The 25,512-nt window shown below is 40.8% G+C and overlaps 1 protein-coding gene across 1 annotated transcript in view; it reads right to left on the bottom strand.

Annotated features, from left to right (window-relative positions):
- Positions 1 to 19,877, bottom strand: part of kcng4 (potassium voltage-gated channel modifier subfamily G member 4) — a 38,194-nt gene extending 18,317 nt beyond the window's left edge. Inside the window, exons 1-3 of the mRNA XM_022749965.1 lie at positions 19,678 to 19,877; positions 16,032 to 16,809; positions 15,255 to 15,896 (exon numbers count right to left, since the gene is read on the bottom strand). Coding sequence (XP_022605686.1) covers positions 15,255 to 15,896; positions 16,032 to 16,139 — 750 coding nt within the window. The 5' untranslated portion in view covers positions 16,140 to 16,809; positions 19,678 to 19,877. The remainder of the gene's footprint in view (positions 1 to 15,254; positions 15,897 to 16,031; positions 16,810 to 19,677) is intronic.
- Positions 19,878 to 25,512: the final 5,635 nt, after the last annotated feature.

Below are 25,512 nucleotides of genomic sequence, written 5' to 3'. Positions count from 1 at the left end.
TACTATACTATGATGTTTTTTGACATTTTTATGCCTTACCATACTATGACGTTTTTTGCCATTTTTATGCCATACTATAATATGGTGTTTTATGCCATACTATACTATGAGGTTTTTTGCCATTTTTATGCCATACTATACTATGAGGTTTTTTGCCATTTTTATGCCATACTATACTATGAGGTTTTTTGCCATTTTTATGCAATACTATACTATGACGTTTTTTGCCATTTTTATGCCATACTATACTATGAAGTTTCATGCCTTACTATACTATGACGTTTTTTGACATTTTTATGCCTTACTATACAATGACGTTTTTTGACATTTTTATGCCATACTATACTATGACGTTTTTTGACATTTTTATGCAATACTATACTATGACGTTTTTTGACATTTTTATGCCTTACTATACTATGAAGTTTCATGCCTTACTATACTATGACGTTTTTTGCCATTTTTAAGTCATACTATACTATGATGTTTTTTGACATTTATATGCCTTACTATAATACAGTGTTTTATGCCATACTATACTATGATGTTTTTTGACGTTTTTATGCCTTACTATACTATGATGTTTTTTGACGTTTTTATGCCTTACTATACTATGATGTTTTTTGACGTTTTTATGCCTTACTATACTATGATGTTTTTTGACGTTTTTATGCCTTACTATACTATGATGTTTTTTGACGTTTTTATGCCTTACTATACTATGATGTTTTTTGACGTTTTTATGCCTTACTATACTATGATGTTTTTTGACGTTTTTATGCCTTACTATACTATGATGTTTTTTGACGTTTTTATGCCTTACTATACTATGATGTTTTTTGACATTTTTATGCCTTCCTATACTATGACGTTTCATGCCTTACTATAAAATGACGTTTTTTGCCATTTTTATGCCTAAATATACTATGACGTTTTTATGCCTTACTATACTATGACATTTAATGCCATAATATACTATCACATTTGGGGAAATTTTTTTGCCTTACTCAACTATGACGTTCATTGCCTTTTTCATTCATTACTATATTATGACCTTTTTTCAAATTCTTTGTCCCACTCAACATCCTTGTGCTTCACTATACTCTGATATTTGTACAATTTACCATAATATTACCCATTGACAGGGTTCAGGGTAGTACAATGGTTAGAAGGGTTGCCTTTCATTCCAAAGGTTGTTGGTTCAAATCCTGTCTCTGGACATCTTGTGTGGAGTTTGCACATTATTTTTGCCTCTGAATGGTTCCCCCCAAACTCTAGCAGTAGTATGATATTTAATGCCATGGTATACTATAACATTTTTACAATTTTATGCCTTAGTATGCTATGACATTTTTTGACTTTTTTGCCTTACTGTGCTATGTTTTTTTTGCCTTATTATACTATGACGTATTTTGACATTTTTTGCAATAATATACTATGATGTTTTTATGTCTTACTATACTATGAAGTTATATAACGTTTTCATGACTTAATATACTATAATGTTTTTTGACATTTTTTGCCTTACTATGCTATGACGTTTTTTGACATTTTTGTCTTACTGTACTATGGCGTTTTTATGCCATACTATACTATAACGCTTTTTGACATTTTTTGCCTTACTATGCTATGAAGTTTTATAATGTTTTCATGCCTTGGTATACTATGACGTTTTTTTTGACATTTTATGCCTTACTATATTATGACATTTCATGCCAAAGTATATTATAACATTTTTTGCAATTTTAAGCCGAGTATATAATATAACGTTTTTTTGCCGTCTTTATGCCTTAATATACTATGATGATTTATGTCACAGTATACTATGACATTTTTTTAATGATTTCATGCTTTACTATACACCATGATGTTTTAAGACGATTAATTTCTTATTATAATATGACGTTGTTTTACACTTTTATGCCTTACTATACTATGATGTTGTATGCCTTACTATAGTATGACATTTTTTGACATTTTTGTGCCTTACTATACACCATGATGTTTTATGATGTATTAATGCCTTATTTACTATGACATTTTTTTTTTACATTTTTATGCCTTACTATACTGTGACGTTTTTTGACATTTCTTGCCTTACTCTACTGTGAAGTTTTATGCCATAGTATATACTATGATGTTTTTAGACAATTTTATAATTTTCCATACCATGATGTTTTTTGAATTTTTTTGCCTTACTATACTATGGCTATTTATCTCACAGTATACTATGACGCTTTTTAACAATTTTATGCCTTACTATATTATGACATTTTTTGCATTACTATACTATGACGTTCTATGCCTTTATATACTATGACCATTTTTGGCAATTTTATGCCTTTTTATACTATGACGTTTTATTCCTTACATTACTGTGATGTTTTTATGCCTCACTATACTATACATTTTTTGCCTTACTATAGTATGAGATTTTTATTGTGACTAGCTAGTTAGTGCAGTGGTTACAGCTGTTCCCTTGCAATCAGAGGATTCTGAGTTTGGATCCCGGTCCCACCACCTTTCTGTGGGGAGTTTCCCTTTTCCACCTATACCCATGTAATATAGTAAGTGTTCTATGCCTTACTACACTATGAAGTTTTTAGAAATTTTTATCCCTTATGATCCTATGACGTTTTATACCTTAATATACTTTGATGTCTTTTGATATTTTTATCCCTCACTATACAATGATGTTTTATGCGTTTTTATATGCATACATGCATACATTTTATGGCATACTATACTATGATGTTTTTTAAATTTTTATGCCTTATTATACTATGTTGTTTTATGCCTTACTATCCTGTGACGTTTTCTAATATATTTTCCATTACAATAGTCTGATGTTATTTGACGTTTTTATGCCTAGTATACAACGATCTGTTTATGAGATAGCATGATGGTGAAGTGGTTACAACTGTCGCCTTGCATTCAGAAGGGGCTGTGTTTGAATCCCGGTCCTGGCGCCTTTCATTGTGGAGTTTGCATGTTCTCCCTGTACCTGTATGGGTTCTTTCCAGGTACTCCAGCTTCCTCACACAATCCAGAAACATGCACATCAGGTTAATTATAATGCATTAGTATACTGTGACTTTTTTGCCTTAGTATACTATGACTTTTTATACCTTAGTATACTATGAATTTTTATGCCTAACTATAGTATGACTTTGTGATGGGGTGGCACGGTGTTGCAGTGGTTTGAACTGTTGCCTCACATCGAGAACATTCTGGGTCTGAATCTCTGGCCTGCGGGCTGACACTCACTGAAGTTAACACCTGTATCACAACAGCAAATAAATAAAATTTAATAAAATTTTTCTAATGTGGCTCAAGTCTTTGTCAGAATATATTTGATTGTATTTTTATGGCTTTCGGCAGTAAACAAGCTCCCTAGTTATATAAAAGAGATCAATTAATGTTCGTGAGTGTTGTGTTTTCCATCCCAAGTATGTTTAAATCAAATTCTTAAGACTTGAAAATAAAACAGATTTCCATCTGTGCCTCATTTCAGCTTTTTCATCATCATAATTGCAACATTATCGGAATGTTTTGTGCTGCTGTACATAAGGGACAACAAAATGCTTCATGAATGAAGCACCAAATCAAACTTCAGCACCAATTCAAATTGCTAATTATAGCATACTCATTCATAATTAACACCTGTAAATATCACTACAGGGCCTGGCACACTATGTTTGTTAATGTGTTTTTTTGTTTTGGTTGCCAACATCTCCTGAGGGAAATATCGGCTAAATCCTTCACTATGTTCACTAGCTAATTTCTGCCTTTACCTGTCTGCTTTTTTGGTGGCATACAGCAGGTTTATCAGAGCTTTGTCACTGAAAACAACTGCCAGCTGCTGAGGTTGATGACAGGAGTTTTGATGCCAGAAAACCAAAACAATGAGCCAAAAAATGCTAAAAAGCTCAGAGCCAAGGAACCCCTCCCAAACCCTTAAAAATTATTTATTGAAAACATTATTTAAAGTTGCCCCATTCCATTCCACATATTAATAAAATTATAAATATTTGTTAAGGCATATTAAACTATTGCGTGTAGGTCCAGAGAAGCAGTGCAGCAATCATTAGTGCAGCAGCCCACACAGTAAAAGGTGGAATCATAATGGCTTAATTCGAACAATCTATGATTTCTCCAGAGGTCTGAAGGAATGACTGGGGGATATCTGTTTCTCAAGCAGAGGACAATTACAAAAGGAGAAGACTCATTCGATAGTTTAAAGCATCTCCTTGAGAATTGCTACTTAAATCTTTAACTTATTGTTAATCTTTACACCTCTCCTCCTCCTTAATCATTCCTCATGTTTTCTCTGTCTGTGGTCCACCGGTCCTGATTAGATTTTTTAGCTGTCTGTCCTGTATCAATCTTTCAGACACTTTCTCTCCATGCACATCTTACGTGTTATGTCTCTCATGTGGACTCGCTACCTCTCACTTATTTCCCTCCTCACAGCTCTCTCTTGTGCTGACATTAGGCCCATCAGGGGTTTGCGACAGGGTTTTCACCCTCTGCATGATAGGCCATTTGTTACAGCTAGAAGCTTTCTACTTCTCCCTCTCTCTCTTTTTCAAACACACACAGATAGATACACATTCTCACACACACAATACCTCTCACAATACCCACTATCTCCCTGACCTTATCTCCTCTGTACAACTCTCTCTGGAACAAATGCCAGTGACAGCTCATTTCAACATAGACACTGCTTACCCCAGCAGCTGTCTCACACAGGGTTTCACATCATTGTCTGTATTAACACATCTCAATGTCAAATTAAGACAAACACTACATGAAGGATGCAAGTCATTGTATAAGGCATTTTAGGGGCAGGGACATTTGAAGTCACATTTGAAGTTGTGTGGTTTGTTAACTTGAATTTCTAGAGGAAAAAAAAAATCTCTTGTTACTGAATCCCAAAGAAAGGAAAATTGTCAGTCTCAAAAAAAAAAAAAACTGAAGCACAAGCCTTTCTGTAGAAGAAACCACAATCCCACACAATTAGAGGCTGTCTAAAAAAATTATTTAAAAAAAAAAAAGCACACATAAGAGAATACACACTCAAAGAAGGCAAAAATATCTCTCAAAGCTGTAGCTGTGTATGGATAGCCAGTAGTTCTGAATAAGCATTAGAGCATTTCCTGCTACAATTTTTAAAGTGCTTTTAATTGTTCACCTCCTTTTCTCACAAGTAAATTCTCTACATGGACTGAGAAGACCATGACTTATGTTGGTCCAGTAGACCTCTGGCCTGTTGCAAACAGAAAATATTACACACGTTGTACTATGATTGTCTGTAAATCATTGTATGGACATATGGATAAACTTTACTCTCCTACTCCCTGGTGTCACCAAACCTTTACTTGATAAAACTGGTCCCTGCCCCTTGGATGGGAATCAAGTCGAAAAAGTTCTCACTAAAGTTGAATGTTTTCACACTTACATTTAACCACACTGAAATTGTGGAGTTGAAGCAATTTAAGCAGGAAATGAGAATGACTGAAATACAAAATATCTATGTGACCATGGATATTTATATTTTAGGGAGGAGAAAAAAAGACAAAAACATGAGTAAAATGACAAATATTGCAGATCCTGTTTTGAATGCACAATACAATATACAATATACAATATACATAAGCCCTGATGTAGAAAATACACACACATGCTCCTTCCTCTTCATGAAGGCAGAACAGCACAGAATGTTTCACTGTAATTCTTAGTTTGGATTAAAGGTTGACGCAGTTTGTTTAAAAATCATTATCATTCAAGCATGACTACCGCTGGCTGCATCTTGCTGTTTTGCCAGCTCTAGCTGAGTGTTACGTTCTTGTAGACAGCAGCCCATCTACCCTCTTCCACTGACCCGTCAGTGTGCAGTGAGACAGCTGCTAGATACTTCAACGACGGGGTCACTCCAGTTACAACACGTTTGAAGTGTAAATGTGTCCCTTTATTGTTGAACAAGAGAAAGCTTCTATAGCACTGAATAATGAATGTGTTTTTTTCCTACATTTGGTTTAGATGAAGCTCCACATTTCACTGTCTTCAGCTGGTAATAAGGAGTCTATCTATATGCAACTGCCATGCTGCTCCATGAGTGATATAGAGACATGTGGATGTGTGCTTTTCTAACCACTGCATGATCATGAACGAGTGCAGTGTAAAATTTAGTGATCATCCTAAGCAGTGCTGCCTGGTGTTTTGTTCCATCTTTGAATTTCATTCTATACCTTTTTCACAGTATGTCCTTTACTCTACAGCTGCCTCTTCATCTCTCTCTCTTTTATATCTCTCTCTTGGTGCCCATTCCTCAATCAGGTAAAAAAAAAGAAAAGCCGCCCATGATGGTTCTGCAATCCCACTGGATCCAGAGGTTTGGAAAGAAAGGGGAACGAAAGACAAGGAAAGATTCAGCCCATCAATCAACTTTACCTTGCAGCAGACCTTCAACATACACCACTGAACACTGTTTCTCTACGCTGCGGTGCTGACCTTGTGCTCACTTTTAAAGCTTCTCCGTGGAAAAAGAACTGAAAGGAGGATAGAAGGGATGAACGGTAAAAGCAACAGAGACAGAAAGACAAAGAGGAAGAATTAGGGGGTGTGGTTGAACGCCACACCAGTGGCCTTAACCTGAAATAAAGCACATCAAGCACTGTGTTCACTAGTCATGGGTTATTAAAGGGATTGCATTATGTGACACCTCCATCCGTCATCAGGCTGTTTGCCTGTAACCCGAGAGCAGCACGTCCGCACAAACACACACAAGGTAAGGAATCTAGAGAGTTGTGTCTGTACCCATTAATTTTCAAGAATCCTTGATATGTATTATGATAAAAGAGCCACAGACAGCCACCCAGCCTCCAAAAACACACTGTCCACTGACTCTAATGACACTCCATACGCCGAGCACCATGTGAAAGCAGAGCCAACAGTTTTATCTCCATATGAGGCAGCTGTGCAGGCTGCTGAGCGACCCATCACCAACAAAGACCAACAGCTTGTTCACGCACAAACACCCTAATGGAGAAAAATGAAAGAGAGAGAAGGACAGACAGATAGAAGAGAGGAGAGAAAGAGGATAGATGAAACAAGAGTAGGTGGCTAAGCGGTGTGGAGGAATAGAAGAGAGAGGGATTACAAGATCAGCTGATGAGGAAAAGAGGAGGTGACATCTGAAGCATGGGGCTCCCTTCACACCCCATAAGTCTCTATTCTCCGTCTGTCACGATGCTAGACACACACACACACACACACACACACACACACACACACACACACACAGAGTCAGAGTGAGACACATATAAACAGCAAACAAGGGCTTCGCTTTCCAGTTTGTTAGGATCTTTGTTGCAGGATTGTTTCACTGAATAGGATGACAGTTCAAATGAAGATTTTTCCTATATATATTTTATTTTTCATCTATTACAAGTTGTTGAAAATACCCCATCGATTTGTTGCATCAATAAGCGTATCAGGAAATAACACTGAAAAAAGGGAGAGAACGCACTCACTCACTCACTCACACACACACACACACACACACACACACACACACACACACACACACACACACACACATCTGTTACATGGTGTGCTGGTCTGCTGCAAGCTGTATGAAGAGGCTCGGTGCAAAGGGTGCGTTTGACTTCATTTATAACGGGGCGGAGCAGCAGTGTGAAGAGGATGTTTGATTTCATGTTCGCTCTGAGGAGAATAGGATTCTGATGTGCTGCAGTGACCAGAGAGGGCAACCCTGCAGGGGTGTACTCCTGCTGCTGTGTGTATGACCTTGGAGCACAGAGCTGCTGGTGTGTTTGTTTTGTGTTTGCATGTGTGTGTTTTGTGCTGTGTATGCTGTTTTTCCTCCCCACCCTCCTCTTCCCACAGTTTTTCTCTTCTGTGATGTTTGCGATTTCCCTGCCTGAGTCATTCCTCACCTGTCCAGCAGGTGTCCTCACTGTGCTCTCCTGTCCCACGAACTCCCTCCATAACATGGCATATAATTGAGCAGAAAACCCCTAACTGAGTCTCCATTCAAATCGCCTGAAAACTGAATAGCACTAAGGTATATGAAATGCTGTCAAATAAAATCGAATTTCAAATACTTGAATGTCATAACTGTGTTCTTGTGTTTGTGCATTCTTTAGCTCATCCATTTGTTTTCATTGTTAGACCATCTGCCCTTAACAAGCAAGCTGTGTCTACAAACACAGTATATTGAACTTGGATTGTTTGTAATGTGTCCCAACTCTAATGCTGCCTTTTTTCTCAGCTTCTGTATTTCAAGACCAAAATACTGTACACTGTAATGGCTCAACAAGCTTGTCCCCATCCAAAGGCTCCCACAGAGTGTGTAAATGATGCATCCTTTCCCGGAGTGCACATCAGTCAACTGTCTTTTGGTACATTCAGCTGTTCATCATCATCTTTTAAATAAGGAAACCAGGATATATTTACAAGGGTAAGATCAACCTTTCCTAAATTATCCACTGGTATTTACCACTTTGTTGGCTGTTGAAATTTATGACTGTTCTTTTTGATGCACACACTATTAATTTTGGTCTGGTATATCTTATTTGGAAAAGGAAGTGCAGGTTCAAGCCGCTGACCTTTGGTCTTTTGAAAGACGAACCTTCCTGCACCATTCACACAGCTCAAAAGAAGCTTATTGTTCTTTACTTTTAGCATTGCTGCAGAACTGTAAAGGCTGCTTGACATTTATGGCATCACATGAGCATAGAGTCATTTTTTTTAAAACAATTACAAATGGCGAATGCTATTTAAGCGAGGTCAATTCACAACTTCAAAATGTCAAAAAGCTACTAAAGGTCGCTCCATCGTCTCCAGCTAACAGCCCTAAACAGTCTCCAGAGCTAACATATTCTGATCTAACAAGCACTACTCCTCTGCATTGTGCAGTATTTGACTATGCAGTCCTGTTCTGGCACGGACAGGATAAACATCTCATACTTTGCTGTTCTCTCCCATAATCCCACTTGGCAGCCATGCAGCACATCAGACAGAGGGGATACAGCTCATAACCAGATAGGCTGAAACAGGCATGGAATCTGCTCAACACTGATACGGTCAAAAACAGTACATACATGCCCGCAGACACAAACACACAGGAAATGCTCATGCATGCTAATGATTAGTGCATGTACATGTATCGTCAATGCTTAGCCAGAGTCTGGTAACTAGCATATACTTCAATCATACAAATATTTACACATATACGCAGACACACATCCTCCTGTGGCTTGAGGGCATGTTAGATTGACAAAGACATTTTCTCTGCTTTACAGCTGTAAATTCACCTTGTTGACCTGAGCAGAATTTTAAAGTTCTGGGACACACACACACACACACACACACACACACACACACACACACACACACACACACACACACACACTGTTTTTCTATAGTTCTCTATCACCTTGAATTGTCTATTTCACAATATCTCAGTGATAAGGTTATCTACAGCTACTGTAAGTTCAGATCCTTCCGACTCTGCTCTGAGTGTGTGTTTATGTGAGATATTATAAATACTGCACTGGGTTTACCACCCCATCTTTTCTTCTCTGGATCTATCTTTTTGTTTCTGCTTCCTCCTTCCTCTTCCTTATTCTCTTTCGCTCCGGCCATCAGCCTGCCTAAACTCTTATTTGGCTTTCTTTGACTTACAGTCGCTCCGACCGACTGCCAGCCACAGGCTCACCCTGCTGAGCCAACAAAGTTTACAGACTTGGACACCTATTTATGCTCCCTTCATGTGCTTTTAATGGAGGCTGAAATTATGGGGGGAGGGGGGAGGGGGAGGGGCATAAAATGAGGCACATGAAGAATGCATTCTTAATTTTGTGTCCCTGTTGTTACACACTACACCGGGCCTCATGATTGATGATGGTGCTTTGTCTTTATGGCTCCAACGATTTATGGCTGACTGTGTTTAGAAAGTCAGAGAGTACACACACACAAACGGAGTCATTTAAAGCCTTACTGTTACAGTATGTGTTTCCCATCTCAGGTGTGGAAGTGAATTATCTTAAATAAAATTATATACTGAGAGGACCTTCAATTGTATCATTCACGTAATGTAATTCTGCACAGTTCAGACGCAGGAGGTGTGCACGCTCAACCAGAGAGATTATATCACAGCCAACACTTTGATCTTTTCCGAATGATTCTCTGTGGAGCTGGACATGATACCGACACAACAAACCTTGTTTCCAGTGATCATGAAAAGATGTTTTTGTGACCACAACCAAGCTTGTTTTTGCAGTTGTCGGAGCTTGTCAAGATCACAGAATTGTTCTCCAACTTCTTTTCTCTTGATCAAGAGAGAACCTTTGCTTAATATTTACTCATTCATTCAAATTAGAATATATATACTGCATATATTCATGTCTTGCGCTGTGCTAATGTGTGTGTCTCCTCTTCCTTATGTGCCCAGGTAATATCACTTTGTCTCATACAGTCGTTAAACTTTGAACAGCTCCTCTGGGAGGACATAGAGGCAGAGGAAGGAGAGAAAGGAGGCTTCACGGCTGGTTTAGTGTTTCTTTCTCTGCTCTTTTGTTATCTTCTAGTCTTTCACCTCAACTGAGACGCCATTATTTCCTCCATCTCGTATGTAAAGAATTACCTTATCTTCCCTTCAGACATCACAAGACACATTATCTCCATCTGTCTCTCTTTCTCTTGTTTTTTTTTGCCTCTTAATAGAACAAGAAATCACACACCCTCTCTATAATCACTTACCCAGACAGGTTCTGTGGTTCAATAAGATTATTGGCAGGTCTCAGCTTGAGAACAAGTGGATAGTCAATCAGAAAACGTGTCAAAACTCACAGCATGAAGCTTAAGTCATGAAGTCTCCTACTCTGCTGTCTCTCTCTCTCCCCGTCAATTTGTCTGCCCTGCTCTCTCCAGATACTTGTGATTGATGCCCTGGGACGTAATTATTGAACAGCAAATCCCACTCCAATTTATGGCATTAAGGACATAAAACGGCCACTTCAATTACTCCCCAGGCCAGAATACGACTGAATTAGGAAAAGGAGAGCAAATCTGATGAGGCTGTCTGAAAATACTCCATCACCCGGCGAGAATATTAAAAGACATGAATCCAAGCGACACTTCCTGAGAGTATAGCACTTTGATGTATATGCGGTAAATTAGTGAAAATGAATGCAGAGAAAGTTGCTGCCTTGCTGCAAAAGTTTTACTCAGAAATATGTGCAAGGAAAGTCAGAGTCTTTGGTGGATATTTGACATTTGGACAGCAACAAGATGTAAACTCAGGCAGGTTATCAATGTGTGCTGAGACCTGCTGCTTTCCAGAGAGAGTTAAAAACTGCAAACGCCCTGTTCTTTCTAATCTAAACACTGCTGCTATCCTGACAGAGATTTGACTTAGGGAGATTAATGAGTTCACTGCTGGGTTAGGACAGTGGTCACAGTGGAAATTTATCTCATGAACTCATGAATATGGAGGCCACCCCAGCAAGCTTCTTCGAATAACATGGAAATAGTCTGTAACTGTCTGTCTTATAATATTGAAACTAGTAAAGAAAACATGCATGCATGCTACATTAAGAGCCATGACCAGAATGGGAACAGTTTAGTGTAGGCTGACATTGATATAGTGAAAGCAAGGTCACTATCATCCTAGCAGCAGATGGTTAGCTGCGTACATCTTTTTTTTTTTATCTCTGGTCCTTTTGGTTACTGATGCCATGCTAATAAGTTTTCTTTTCTTTTCTTCTTTCTGTTATTTTTGTATGTGGACTTACTTACTTACTGTACTACTATTTCAATGTCATACATGCTTGTTGCTATTTTACGTAACCAACTAGCTATGTAGGAAGAGGATGTTCTGCTTTCTTGATGCCACCTACAAGGCGATTGATTGATTGATCACCTGCTGTCAGTGAACACATCAGAGCTATATTTAATTAGCTGAACAAATGTGAGCTGTGGGTGGAGATTCAGATGTCTGGAAATCTTTCACTTCTGAAAAATTAACTCAACATTTTACATGAGAAGCACTGTAATGTTCACATAATGACCTTGGACATTTGAGTTTTCTAGCTTCTTACTTTGAGGTATTCACACTGTCCAAAATGTTAACCTATGCCCATTGTGATCAAAGACTGAGCTTTAACTTTAAACAATTCAGCCCTGCAAACTCCACTGACATTTTAACATCTCTATGAGCTTGGTCTAAAAATCCATCACCGTTTTGACTCTCTGATTTTATATCAATACTTTTTGCATCTATCTGAACTTTTGAAATGCATCAGAGGGGGCTGTTTTTCTGGTCAAATGGTTGCAGCTGTACACAGCCTGAAGGAAAAATAGTGGCACCAGAATTACATGGAGGGTTTTTACACAGAGTGTTTATACAGGGGAAAGACACACACCCACAGCAGGAGATGGAGGAATGATGGAGCAGTTAGTGGGCATGAAACTGAGCCGTAAGATAAAGGCCCCTCCTAGTGCATTGTGCTCATAGTGATATACTTTTGATAGAGGGGATCAGCTGAGGACAAGCAGAAACACATTACATAGAGATGGACAGGGGGGAGCAGGAGGAGGGGGTAAAATGAAGCAGTGTTTATCTCTTGATTTCTTTTCACCAGAATCTCACTCTCATCCCTTTTTAATTCATGCTGTTGCTTTCTTAGACCTACCCTCTATTTGCCCTCTGCTTCTTCCATCCTCCACTTACTTTATCTCTCCTTACACACGCTTTACCCAAACAGAGGTAGGCAGAGAGGCAGGATGAATGATGAGTGGACGAGGGAATTTTCGCTCCAATCCAGTGCAAAGCAGAGCAGAGACAGAGACAAACAGCAGGGCCCTGTGAATTAAAGATGACAGGAGCCTGCTGCTCGTGCCTGGGCAGGCTAGCCGGACACCGAGGAAGGAGTACAGCAGCCGAACACAGGAAAATAGTGACGCTCAAGAGCATGCAGTGAGAAAAACATGAAAGCAGCAGATGGATTTGTTTACCTTTGGAAAAAGCTGCCATCCCCTTTCCAAGAATGAGCACAGACATGCAAGGACAGGTTTGAATGAACACACACTCTCCTAAATGTCCTTACGACCCATAATGTCCTCACAATGCAGTGAGATAGCAGACACAACAATCCACACACAATGTCCTCACAAGGCAGCAAAATGTGAGACTCAACCATACACATCAAACGCACCCTTACAAACCCCATTGTCCTCACAGGGCAGATAACCATACACATAAACACACACCCAGGATGTCATTACAAACCACAATGTCCTCACAAGGTAGTGAGATCTCAGACAAAACCATGCACACCCAAGCATATAAAGTTTCACAAAACTATGCTTTTTTTCTGAAACACTCTTGTGCCACGGATCAATAGAGAGTCATAATGGTGTGTGTGTGTGTGTGTGTGTGTGTGTGTGTGTGTGTGTGTGTGTGTGTGTAAGGAGTTTGGGGAAGTGAGCTGGCTAACTGGGGTGTATCCCATGGAGTTTTGCTGTCTCTGTTACTGTGTTTACGTGAGAAAATTACAAGCAGGAAAGCTCGATTTCCTGTTCTCATCAGAAATGCAATGCTGATACTATACATCAGGAAATAGAGTTTGTTTACATTCAGCAACACTTGCGCTGTGTCTTGCACGAATATCTGCTTGCTTGTGAGTCCTACTGTATACCTGATTATTTTGCTGTGAACCTTGTCACTGCTATCAATGCACAGAAAATAAATCTACAACAGCATCTGATTCCACCATGCTTTTTTCCTCCCTCTAGGCTAATTCTTACAGGTTTGTCCTCTTGTATGCCGTAAGAGGTCCATATCAAAGGCACCATCCAGTCCAGCAACAAGCATCCACTGAATCAGACCCAGGGACTCTGTCCAATCCTGTACTCGAGCTCTTCCATCTGTGTTCTTATGACCGTCACTGACTACTGGACTCCTCCTGGCAGGGCTCTCGAAATCTTCTCCTCAGCCTTTTACGACTCATCAAGCTTTCTCCAGCCAGCACTCTCTTCCACCTCTCTAAATTCTCCAGTACCACACCCTCCTGGACTTGGATCCTTTGGCTGACTGTGACTGCTCATATCAAAATCAATACAGGAGGCTGCTGTTGATGATTTCACTGTTGAATAGGTGTGTGGAGTTTCCCTGCAGTAACCAGTCTCTCTGCACGTACACACACACACACACACACACACACACACACACACACCAACACACACACACACACACACACACACACAGGGCCTATATATATATATATATATATATAGATATATATACATACTAATACTTCTTTAAGGTTACCTTGGGGAAAGATGGTCAACCTTTTCCTGATGCAGGGATCAAAAGAAAAGGGGAAAGTTGGTAGAAAATATGGAGAAGGATAAAATCTTTGCCTGGAGGAAAAAATGTATATGTAATTTCATTTAAGCAATAGAAATCTGTTCATAAATGAGCAGTGGCTATGCTGCAGTAAAATTTTAGTTAGAGGGCAACAGAAGACTCGAGAGTAAATGTGTGCAAAATTCAGGGAGAGCCGTATCGGTTACAGTTCATTACTATTGTATGTGCATGTGACCATGTGAGCGTGTATAGGCATGTGTCTGCCAGTGTACGTATATGTATGTTTTTACATGTGCAAATTTGTGCAACTGTAGGTGTGTCTACATTTGTATACATGCACGTGTCTTTTGTGTGAGATAGAGTGAGCCCATTTCATTATTCCCCTGTGTTTACAGACAGATACTGGACAGGCCTCAGTGAGCAGCCTGTGCTTCATTATCCCACGCTGCTATGGGGAGACACAGATCACAGGACATGCACAGCCATCACACACACACACACACACACACACACACACACACACACACACACACACACACACAACAGCATCCCACAGGGATCTTTAAGAGGGTGTGACGACAGGGAGTTTTTATATTTGAGAATTTTGATGGCTGACTTTTTCAGTGTCTGCCTCAATCTGAAATGAATAAAACAAGAATCTTGCACATTTGTTTTTTCCTCAGTCATAACCTCTGACGCACCGTTGAGATGCAGCAGAGAAAAAATTCAACTTAAGTTACCAGGAAACAAAGTTAGTGTTGGAGATAATGCCTAAATGAGCATCCAGTTTGTCTTGTTAAATGTTACTTCATAATTACTCTGTCTTTTAGTAGGGAAGAACTGTATGCAGACTCACCCTGTCCTCTTCCTCTCTAAGGTCTGGCATGGTACTGATACACAAGCTCACGACAGTCACCGCAACCATGATCACTGACAAGCAGGCGAAGATCTTCCCCGGTAAGCCAGATTGCGGATTCTCCACCATATCTCTCAGCCAGTTCATCACCTTACGGTACCTTGTTTCCTCCACCGGCACACGCTGCATGGCGTTTCTCTGCCTGCGCTCCTCCTCACGCCGCTCCTGTTCATGCACCTCCTCAATGCGTGTGTACATCTTCCTCTTGCAGCAGCGCTCCATGTATGCCATCTCCACACCCCAGTAGGCCAGTTCATCATGCAGGGAAAGGACGCACATTTCCCTCAGCAGACGCAGTTTCCCCGCAGCCAGGAAGTTGAGGATGACTCTGAAGGCGGACGGCGAGCGGTCAAAGAAGAACTCCTTGCGGGCTTCGTCATAATCGTCGCAGACCCTGGCGATGTCCTCAGGTGACCGGCAGCCACAGAGTCGGCCAAGTCGGGTGAGGGGGAATTGCTCTAGGGTGCTCCAGGGGAAGGTGTAGCGGTTCCCCCCGACGTTGATCACTGCTAGCATGCCATGGTCGACGGACACCAGGTCCTCTGGCCGACGGATGAACTGAGCCCTCTGGTAGTACACACCCTGGAGAGTGAGAAATTAAAAGCTTCAATGCATGAGAAGCTGCATCTGAGATATTTGTGTGAACAATTTGTTTTCCAGAATTTTATCACTGATTTGATATAATTCTTTTCCTTCGTCCTTCTCTTTTACTCATACCTTGATGGTCTCAGTTTCAGGGATCTCAGTGAAGATGCGGTCGAGGCTGCTGTCATCACTGAGGGACAGATTGCTGAAGTCATGGTTGGCGTTGCTGATGATGGGCATGGCAGCATCTGGAAAGCACGCTGCTCCGGACTGGGCAGCTTAGGGGAAGTGGTGATGACAGAAAGAGTCTACAGCGCTAAACTTTTCAGTCTCAGGACACAACAGTCCTTTCTGTATTGCCGCCTCCAACCTTTTACATTAAAACTTGCCCATGAGGAAAATTTTCATGCCCATGCTCAGTTCTACTGTACTGTACATAAGCTGAACAAAGAAAGAACAGTCGTAGCTTTCTGTGTCTATGGTCTCACAGCCAGCTCATAACAAGGAGTTTTCTCAAGAACAGACAATATATGGCTTTGGCTTCCAACCAAGAGAGTGAAAAAACCCAGAGAGGAGAGGAATGAGGAGAGTCAGGAAACCTGTTGTCACATTTGAATGTGAGTGGGTTTTGATGTTGCAGTCAGAGGTCTACAGTAGACTCAGCTGGTGCATCAGGATTCAGCATCAAATCAATAGGTAATCCTGGTGTAAAGCGAGAGTCTGGAAAAGGAAAGCCTGAATATAGAGAGTGGGTTAGGACTGATCAGCGGCTGATAGCTACAGAGGAAGATCGAGATCAGTCAAAGATCAAAATGTGTGGCGGTGATGTGTCCTGGGACTGAGGGGGATCCTCTGTGTCGCCGCAGCAGGATTAGGGAGGGCCTAGACACGTGGTGGCATCATGCAGGCACTGAGAAGGAGACAGAGAGAGAGAGAGAGAGAGAGAGAGATGTCAGAATGGAGGTAGGATGGACTGAGACTGAGGCAGGTGTCACAATAAAGAAGAAAATGGGCAACGAATAAAAAAGACAGATGGTGTGAAGGCAGTAAAGGTTGAGGAGGAGACAGAGAGCACACCTCAGTGAGGCTGCAGTGCTCTAGGCTCCACCCACATCTTTCACTCCCTCTCAGTGAGAATCAAGAAAGACAGACACATTAGCTCTGCTGCTATAAAAGTACAGTCACTGTGTTTCATACAGGACTTCAACTGATAGTGAAGGAGTTTACAGTGAAAGCAAATTCCATTAATGGCAGTGTGGTGGCCTTACTTGGCATGGCTGTTAGAAAATTTAAGGAATAACAGTAGAAAAGAACATTCAGGTTGTGTGGTGTTAGTCACACTTTGAGTGAGTTACTGGCTGTTGAAGATGGGCAGCAATCCTTGCAACACACACTGAAACACAGGGTCCAAAATGTTTTTCTTGGCAATACGACTGCCCTGGAACTTATTGGCACTGTTAGCTGTCACACTTGCCCAGAATGGTTTGCTGTGTATCGAAGCCTTAAATAGTTTTGGTTAATTCCAAACTGGGTCTTATTATCCCAGTATTTTTCATTCACTGACAGCATCTAACTTGCAGTTCATTTATTTTCCTACTATGCACCATGCATGAAAAACGACATTTAACATAGCACAAATGTAATTAATAATGTTAATAAAGGCTGCATTTTAAATATGCAGTACCTGTGCCTTTCTTGCTATGACAAGTCACAATATCTGCAGTGAGAAGGGTTTGTCATATAAATTATTACATAATTCTACATTTGTTATTTAAATTTGACTCCTTTTCATTTTATTATTACAAGACACAGCAAAATGTGTGTCAGTGAGTTGCACAACATGCTGATACAACTTAAATCTCTCAGTCTTTATATAAAGGTTTTAGTATTGTCTTTGTGATGGGTTTTACAAGCAGCCCGTTGTTCCCATTTCTCATTAAACGTCGAGTGTTTAATTCTCAGAACGTGTGCTAATTCTGCGTGTTGATATATGTGTTTTTATTCGACAGATCAGTCAATCAGACAATCAGCTCCTAAATCTTTACAAATCAGTCTGCAGAGGTTGTAGGCGAGAATGTTTTTTGGTACTGAGTGTTGTAGTGGCAAATGATGAAAGAGGAAGGCCTGGGCTGAAACAGCTGGCATTATCCTTTGAGACACATTGTTCAGTAGCTTGTTGTGTCCAGCTACTAACAATGCAGCTGACTTATGTTTGGGGCGGCTGCCTTGCACTTTTCCCCTGCCACCTTTTATTGTGAATATGAAGGTATAATAGAATTTCTACACATGCCACAGCAATTTCAGTTAAGGCAGAATCTCTAAGGGCAAGTCCACACTTTTCTACCCATTTCTACACACACATGTAGGTACACGTTTCCCCTGTGAAAATGCAACACTCATCCTGTCACTGTGACTAGCCCTGACTCACAACCCTGATGGTGAGCACAGCGGGTTGTCCTGTAAGACTAACACAGACCTGGGAGTTTCTCAGAGTTACACAAACACTGCTCACAGTAAGACGAATATTATCAACAGCCTTCACATTATTCTGCACAGTAGCTATCTACAGTAACCACAGGCTTATTGAATGTGTGACTGGACAGTGCAGACAGTTTGAAGCATTGGAACGCACTAACATGCTTTACTAATTTAGATCCAGGGTAGGATCCTGTACTGGAGGAACCAATAAATCACCTCTGTCATAGTGCTGGTGTTTCATTTCCACCTCACAGAGGGAGGGGAGTATGATAAACTATTTATTAATCGATCTGTATTCCCTGTGGATGTGGCTGGTTTTTCATAGTGGAAAGTTAATTGAAGGAGGTGTTTTTAGCAGCACACTGGTGTGAGCAGCTTTACTGCACCTCCTGGCTCTGCACTGGACACTAATGACAGACAGCTGAGGAAGGATATCATTAGCTTGTTCTGTTATTATCAGGAGTTGAATCATGTGAAGGTTGACATTTTGCAAGATTAATTTATTCCAAACACATGCAAAGTACTGTTGAACTAAATCAAACTTATATAAAAGTTCTATAAAAAAATTGGGCATAAACAAAAAACACAAGTCCATAACTCAATACTTTTTAAATTTAATTTTTGTGTATATTGACAAGGAGTTTTTTATGACGAGGTAATTGATGAGTTCATACTCATTCAGCACTCAGTCAGTCAGCTTATATTATATTCATGGGCATGTCAACAGTGGCTGCAATTGCCAGGAGCTGGTTGAGAGTCCCACGTCTCGTATGGATGGGTTGCTTTAATGCAGGAAAACTCTCTCTCTCTCTCTCTCTCTCTCTCCCTCTTTCTCTTTCTTTCTCTCTCGCTCTCTCTCACTCTTAACTTGCAAACGTGCGCGCGCGCTCACACACACACACACACACACACACACACACACGCACATTTTGCGCCTTTATCAAGCCTAGACATTTAATTAAACTGGGCGTTAAATTGGGCGCTTAATTAAGATCTCATAACGATAATTTGTGGAAAGGAAAACAAACAGTGAGGGCGCCTAAAGTCAAAGTCGGATGTTGTTTAAAGGGTACTGTACATGCCTCTCTCAAGCCTATTGTGGTTTTTAAGAAACCTCCTTCTGGATCAAACACTGTAACAATTTGTCTTAACCTGCTTTATGACGCCGTGTTGACGAGGTGAAGAGAAACCAGCATTTCTCATTTTAAGTATTGAGGCAGCGCATTACAACTTCAGACTAATGCAAAGCTACGAACACAACCCCCGCAGACATCACTGTAACTTATGAAGTGCAGCTTACCATCCGGTGCCCCGCACTCATCTCCAGACGTCCAAACCAGCTCGGTGTGAAATCCCTGTGTTGCCTCGCAGTCCCTCCGATGATTCAACACCAAATCAGGGTGTCACCGACCATTTCCGACCGCCACATTTAAATGATAATAACAAAGATACCTCTCCGGTATCCGCATCATCCAAGCCGGTGTAATGCGCGCAGACAGTCTTGACATACCAAGCGGGTAAAGGTTTGGTGCGTTGAAAGTGTCCCGTTAGTGGTGCTGCAGGAGGAGGAGGAGGAGGAGTAGGGGAGGGGGGGAGTAGGAGCCACGGTGCGCAACAGAGGAGACTCCGGGTACCCAGGTTCAACTTTGCGTAAAGGTGACGACAAGCGTAATTGTGACCGGGAGCTCCCGATTAGAGAAAATAGGTATTTTAACAGAACTGTATGAAGAGAGTGGCTCTTAGAGTCCGCTCGAAATCTCTAGTTTTGCTTTTGGATCGTATAAAATTCAAGGACACTGAGGAGATGCTCTCAATGTTTCCTGCCCTGATCGCCTCGCGCGCAACAGGGGGCGCGGTTGCCTCCCAAATTACCTTCACTAAAGGTTGGACAGAAATCTGCAGTGAAGCACCAACTGACAGGCTACAATTTGTCTGTTATCATATAACTGACATGATTTATAGTTACACCAATAAATCATGACGTTGACGAAAACGCAATTTAAGAAAGGATAATATCACTTACTTACTGATACTGTGTTACTCAGGCTGGATTTTTTCGATGTGCTGTCTGAACCATGTAGATATGTCACATATGAAACATTTAAAATTAGCCAGTTGGCTGCTTGGAGCTGGGAGATAAACTTATGGTCTGAAGCAGCACTTTTCTGTGTCGAATTCATCTGGATTTTTTCAACATAAGTATGTTTTTTTTTTTTTGAAGTAATCTAAAAGTAGTGCTATTTATAATGGTTTGTTTTTGTAGCCTATATGTATTACCAAAGCTGCATGTTATGTAAAATAATCCTCTGTGGGATGGGCCAAATGTTTGGCATGACACAAAAATAAAAACAAACTTAAATTTGAATGCCACATAGAAGAGAAGATCTCTGTTCCAAGCAGGAAGGGCGGTGATAGTGACAGTGAACAGCTGGCCAAACTTCTGGCTGTGAAATAAGTGAATAGACCTCAGTGTGCACAAGTGACTTTGAAAACCCTGACTGTTCCAGACCGACACATGCAGTATCATGCCAACCTCTGCAAAACTGGCACCAAATTTGCACAAGGTGAAAGGTCAGAAAAAAATATATCATTATGCTTGCAGATTTATCTGAGTTGCCGCCCTCACACACACACACACACACACACACACACACACACACACACACACACACACACACACACACACAAACACACTTTGTCCTTGAAAGGCAGCTCATTAGGTTGCATGTGCCTGAGGGAACAGCTAAAACAAGCAAACACTTTGTCCAGGCCCTTACGGCTGCTAACGGAGCAGACAACACATTAGTGAGGGTAGAGATGGAAACTGAAGAGGTAGGGATCTGTATATGTGTGTGTGCATGCGCATGTGTGTCAAGAACAGAGGTGTTCATCTTATTGAATCCCTCCATCACTATTCATTAACCTACAGTGCAGCATATGCCCAGGGCTGGTTAGTGCAACATGAGACTGATCACACACGCTGGGCTATTCTCAGTCAGCTTCTTTTTTTTTTTTTCAAAAAGAAGATGACGTTTTAGGTTCCCTGCCATCTGCCTCAGAGAGACAGTAATAGAATAAGATATTTGCATTCTGTCTGTCATTTTCTTCTGTTATTCAGACACAAAACACAGGTACACACACGGACAGAGAGGCATAGTTCTGGCACAGGTGGTAGATAGGGAACACCCAAGTCCTCCAACACTAAACCAGCTAACTTGTTTATCAGGCCCCTCTGTTTCCCTGCCTCATTGTTTCTTTTTTATTAATCTCACACACATCCATACCTGCAGCTGCCCACACACACCACAATGCCAATACACCAGAAGCCAGCACAGACATGCACACATGCAATAGAAAACACAAAGATAGCCGCAGCCCTGTTGGTACTAATAGCAGGCTTCAGTCTGGCGGATTAAGAGTTTAATCCCTCACAGGCAAGAGGGGGCTGAGATGAGATCGCAGCAGCCGGTGTGCCGGGGTCTGATGCGCAGTGGTGTGAGGTGCATGCAGGAGAGGAACAATGAGTCACTCAGCTATTTAAAAACCGTTTGAACACACACTTTCACAAGGATGGCCACCTGAAGGTCCCACCCGATAGCCCTGTCCAACTTTTCCAACCTCTAAGCTCTAAACCTCACTCTTCTTTCTGCCTCTCCCCTGACTTTTCAGTGTCTCTTCTCTCTGCAATTCTCTAACCGCCCTCCCCTGCTGAAATTTGTTTGATCTCTGCACTCGCAAGTTTTGATCAGGTTAATTGCTCTCTCAGCAGACGATGTGAATAGACAGATTAACACTCAGCACTAAGGATGGAATAAAGAGACGGGAGGGGAGGGGGGAGGCAAAGGGACAGAAATGAAAAGAGACAGAATCGGGATAATGGATAGGCAGAGGTGAAGATGAGGCTAGGCGTTTGATGGGAAAAGGAGAGGGAAAGGTTGACATGGGGAGAAACATCTTTTACAGGGCAACAAAAGAGATGATGAGAAGACAAGTGGGAAAGCAAGGGTGGAATTAAAAGGAGAGGAGGACAGGCTGATGAAACACAGTGGCGTGCTGTCAGGACAAGCAAGGCAAGCAATGCTTGACCAGTTAAAGCTAAAAATAGATTTCGACTTACAGTGGTCTGTCCTTAAATGATCTGATTTTGCCTGTTTACATTCATCTTGTAATTTACTGTCCTCTTGTGGCTGCAGTAGGCCACTGTCTCTTGAAGCTAGCTTGACTACCAGCCATTGCATCTATCATTTCTGTCATTTTCGAGCAGCATCTTTTGGAAGTTTGCATATGCGCATTGAGGATAATCCTGGAATCTTTGACGGGTGACTAGTGAGATATTGCACACATTATTTTGCACATGCACAGATGTGTGTGGAAACTACTTGTGCATTAGAAAATTACTTCCCAGTCTTTTCTTCCTCAAGCCCCACATATATTTTCTGCATCCTCTTCAGCGGACAGCCCCCTACGTTTCTCCCCCATCATACTCCATTCCAGTTGGTGGCAGTAATGCACCACAACATTGTTAACCAATTTTGTAATCTGGAGCATGCGCAGTCCATGCACTTGTTAAACGCGCAGTTTGTACGGTCACAAATTTTGGTCTGCATGTGGACATTCACGAAGGGACATTTATGAACGTGGACATCAGCGAATGACAACATTTGCGTCACGTGGACACACGGACACGCAGATGCAGAAGGTATGAATTGGAAAAGGTGTTGAGAGGTAGCAGGTAGCAACAGTAAGTAAATGAGCAAATTACATTGTGATATATCATCTCAAATTGATCAGTGTTTGATGACAAGGAGTTCGGGTGTATTGTGTAGCGCCTTTTAATAACTCCTTTTGTAAGGTAAGCTTTCACAGATATTCATCAAATTACATATTTTCAGTTAATCTTGTAACTTAATACCCAAGGCTTTTAATTCTGTTCCGCCTTTTAGTTATCACATTAATCTTTTCCTCTCCGTTGATCAAGATGTGCAAGATCGACAGTAAGTGGAGAAGTTTGAGAAGGCATGCTGAGGCAGGAAAATGCAGGATTCTGCATTGTTACGTGATTGTTTCATTGTCAGTTAATGGTAAATATTTTTGTCTTAATATTTTGTAAATATTTTCTGTATACTGTTCATTTGATGTTACTGTCAGTTCAAAGAGTTAATCCTGAAACTTCTTCAGCCAGGAAGGAGTGTAGAAAGGTGAAGATGTCCAGGCAGAGTGCAGCAAGATGCAGGAGAGAGTTTAAGATCGGCAAAGACAGGCAGAACAAAATCATGAGAGAGGACAGGCCCTGAATGAAAGAGGTCTAGTCAGGGTAGTGAACAGCTGAATCTCATATTGAGATGGTGGTTTATGGGAGGAGGGGGGGAGGGTGATTAGTTGGTTCTTCGGCTCTGCTTGCCTACCGCACACCTCTGATGAAACACTAAGTTAACAGGGGAAGACAGCGTTTGCATCAGGTCTGTTTGAATTTGTGTCTCTGATAAAAAGGTTCATATGATCCCAAGATAATGATTTCTTTTCGTATGAATTAATCATCTAAACACTCTTGTGCTTTGCCTGAAATCTTTTGGTTTACATGAGACTTGTCTCGTACGCTGCCAGGCAAAAACTGCTCATATATGGACAAATGAGGATTCACAGCAGCAGTGACATACAGTACACACCTTGTAACACAGTTTAGCCCAGAAGACCTTGACAAATAGCTCTGAGACACAGAGTAACTGGCAGGTCTTAACAATGTTACAGTGATTAGATTAGATCAGAGTGGATGATTGCTGCTCCAAACATCACTTGACTTAAATTGAAACTGGATTGCAACAAAAAATAAGACACAGCCATACTAGTTGCTCTGCAAGACTGTACTCAAGCTAAATACTTTACTCGAGCTAAATGTGTATATCAGGATGCTAACATACAATGATAATGCTTGCATGTACTTTAACAGGTTTGGCAGGTGTAATGTTACCACATTCACCGTCTTAGTGTTAGCATACTAACATTTGCTAATCAGCACTAAACACCAAGTATAGCTTAAGCTGATGGGAATGTCATTAGTTTTGCAGGTACAGAGAAAAAAATTTTTACAATTCATCCCCTTGTGACCATGAATGTGATTGAGAAATTTCACGCCAATCCATCCAATAGTTGTTGATACATTTTGATAAAAAACTAAAAAAAAACCTGGCGATCAGAGGCTGATCAAAGCCATTAGAATTTATCCTCTGGGGATCATGAATAACTTTACAAAATTCCATCACACCCAAAGCAATAGTTGTCGAGATGACCAACTGACTGACATGGCTGGTTTTTGTAATTCACCTGTCTCTTTACTTAAGCATTATGTTTAACCTATACGTTCAGCATCACTTAATGTTTCACTTGCATGTGTCATCCTGCCGCCCACGCTCAGCGCATTACTGCACTGATTTTGAGAAGATGTTTTGCTGTGTCTTAACTTGCTGCTGCACATCAGGTAGACTGCTGAGTACATTGCCCCCCCCCCCTACTTGTGAGAGGGGTGGATAGAGATTGTTCTTTATTTCCCGATTGGCGCTGATAGATGTTTTAAACCTCTCTATGGACTGTAGGTGCCCACAGAGTGACAAGTCAGGGGGCAAAGATCCAAACTGTGGCTCTCGTTCGCATCTGTTCACATCAGCTGCCTGTGACTAATGATGGGAAAGTGGTCCGGGCAGACAACTCAAATCACACCACTACACAACACACTCCAGTTTGTTGTATATCGAGCCACCACCCTTCCTTTCCACACCGTCCACTTGCAGGGAATGACAAGTTGAGAGTTTACACAAAACTACTCAATAAACACTGTAATTTCTTCTAAATCTGTGGCTGACACAAAATATAAGCATCAAATTAATTAATTTGATAAACCTTTACAATAGGAAGCATATACATGTTCCACATGTTTTTGAACATAGTTTACTCTATTTACATGTTGCACATTATTTACAGATCTATTCTTTTTTTAATATCATTTGCTACAATATATTTTCAATGGGATGTTGGAATACGTGTCAGTCCCTAGTCTCTGTGTAGCTACAGACCCACATAGCTTTAGGCCTGATTAAAGTGTCTGTTGTTATTTAAGTGTAAATGGAAAGTGAAAGGTGAT

The sequence above is a fragment of the Seriola dumerili genome, unplaced genomic scaffold (assembly GCF_002260705.1).
Source record: "Seriola dumerili isolate Sdu_G_001 unplaced genomic scaffold, Sdu_1.0 BDQW01000147.1, whole genome shotgun sequence".
NCBI lineage: Eukaryota > Metazoa > Chordata > Actinopteri > Carangiformes > Carangidae > Seriola > Seriola dumerili.
This window is presented reverse-complemented; position numbering and strand designations above follow the sequence as displayed.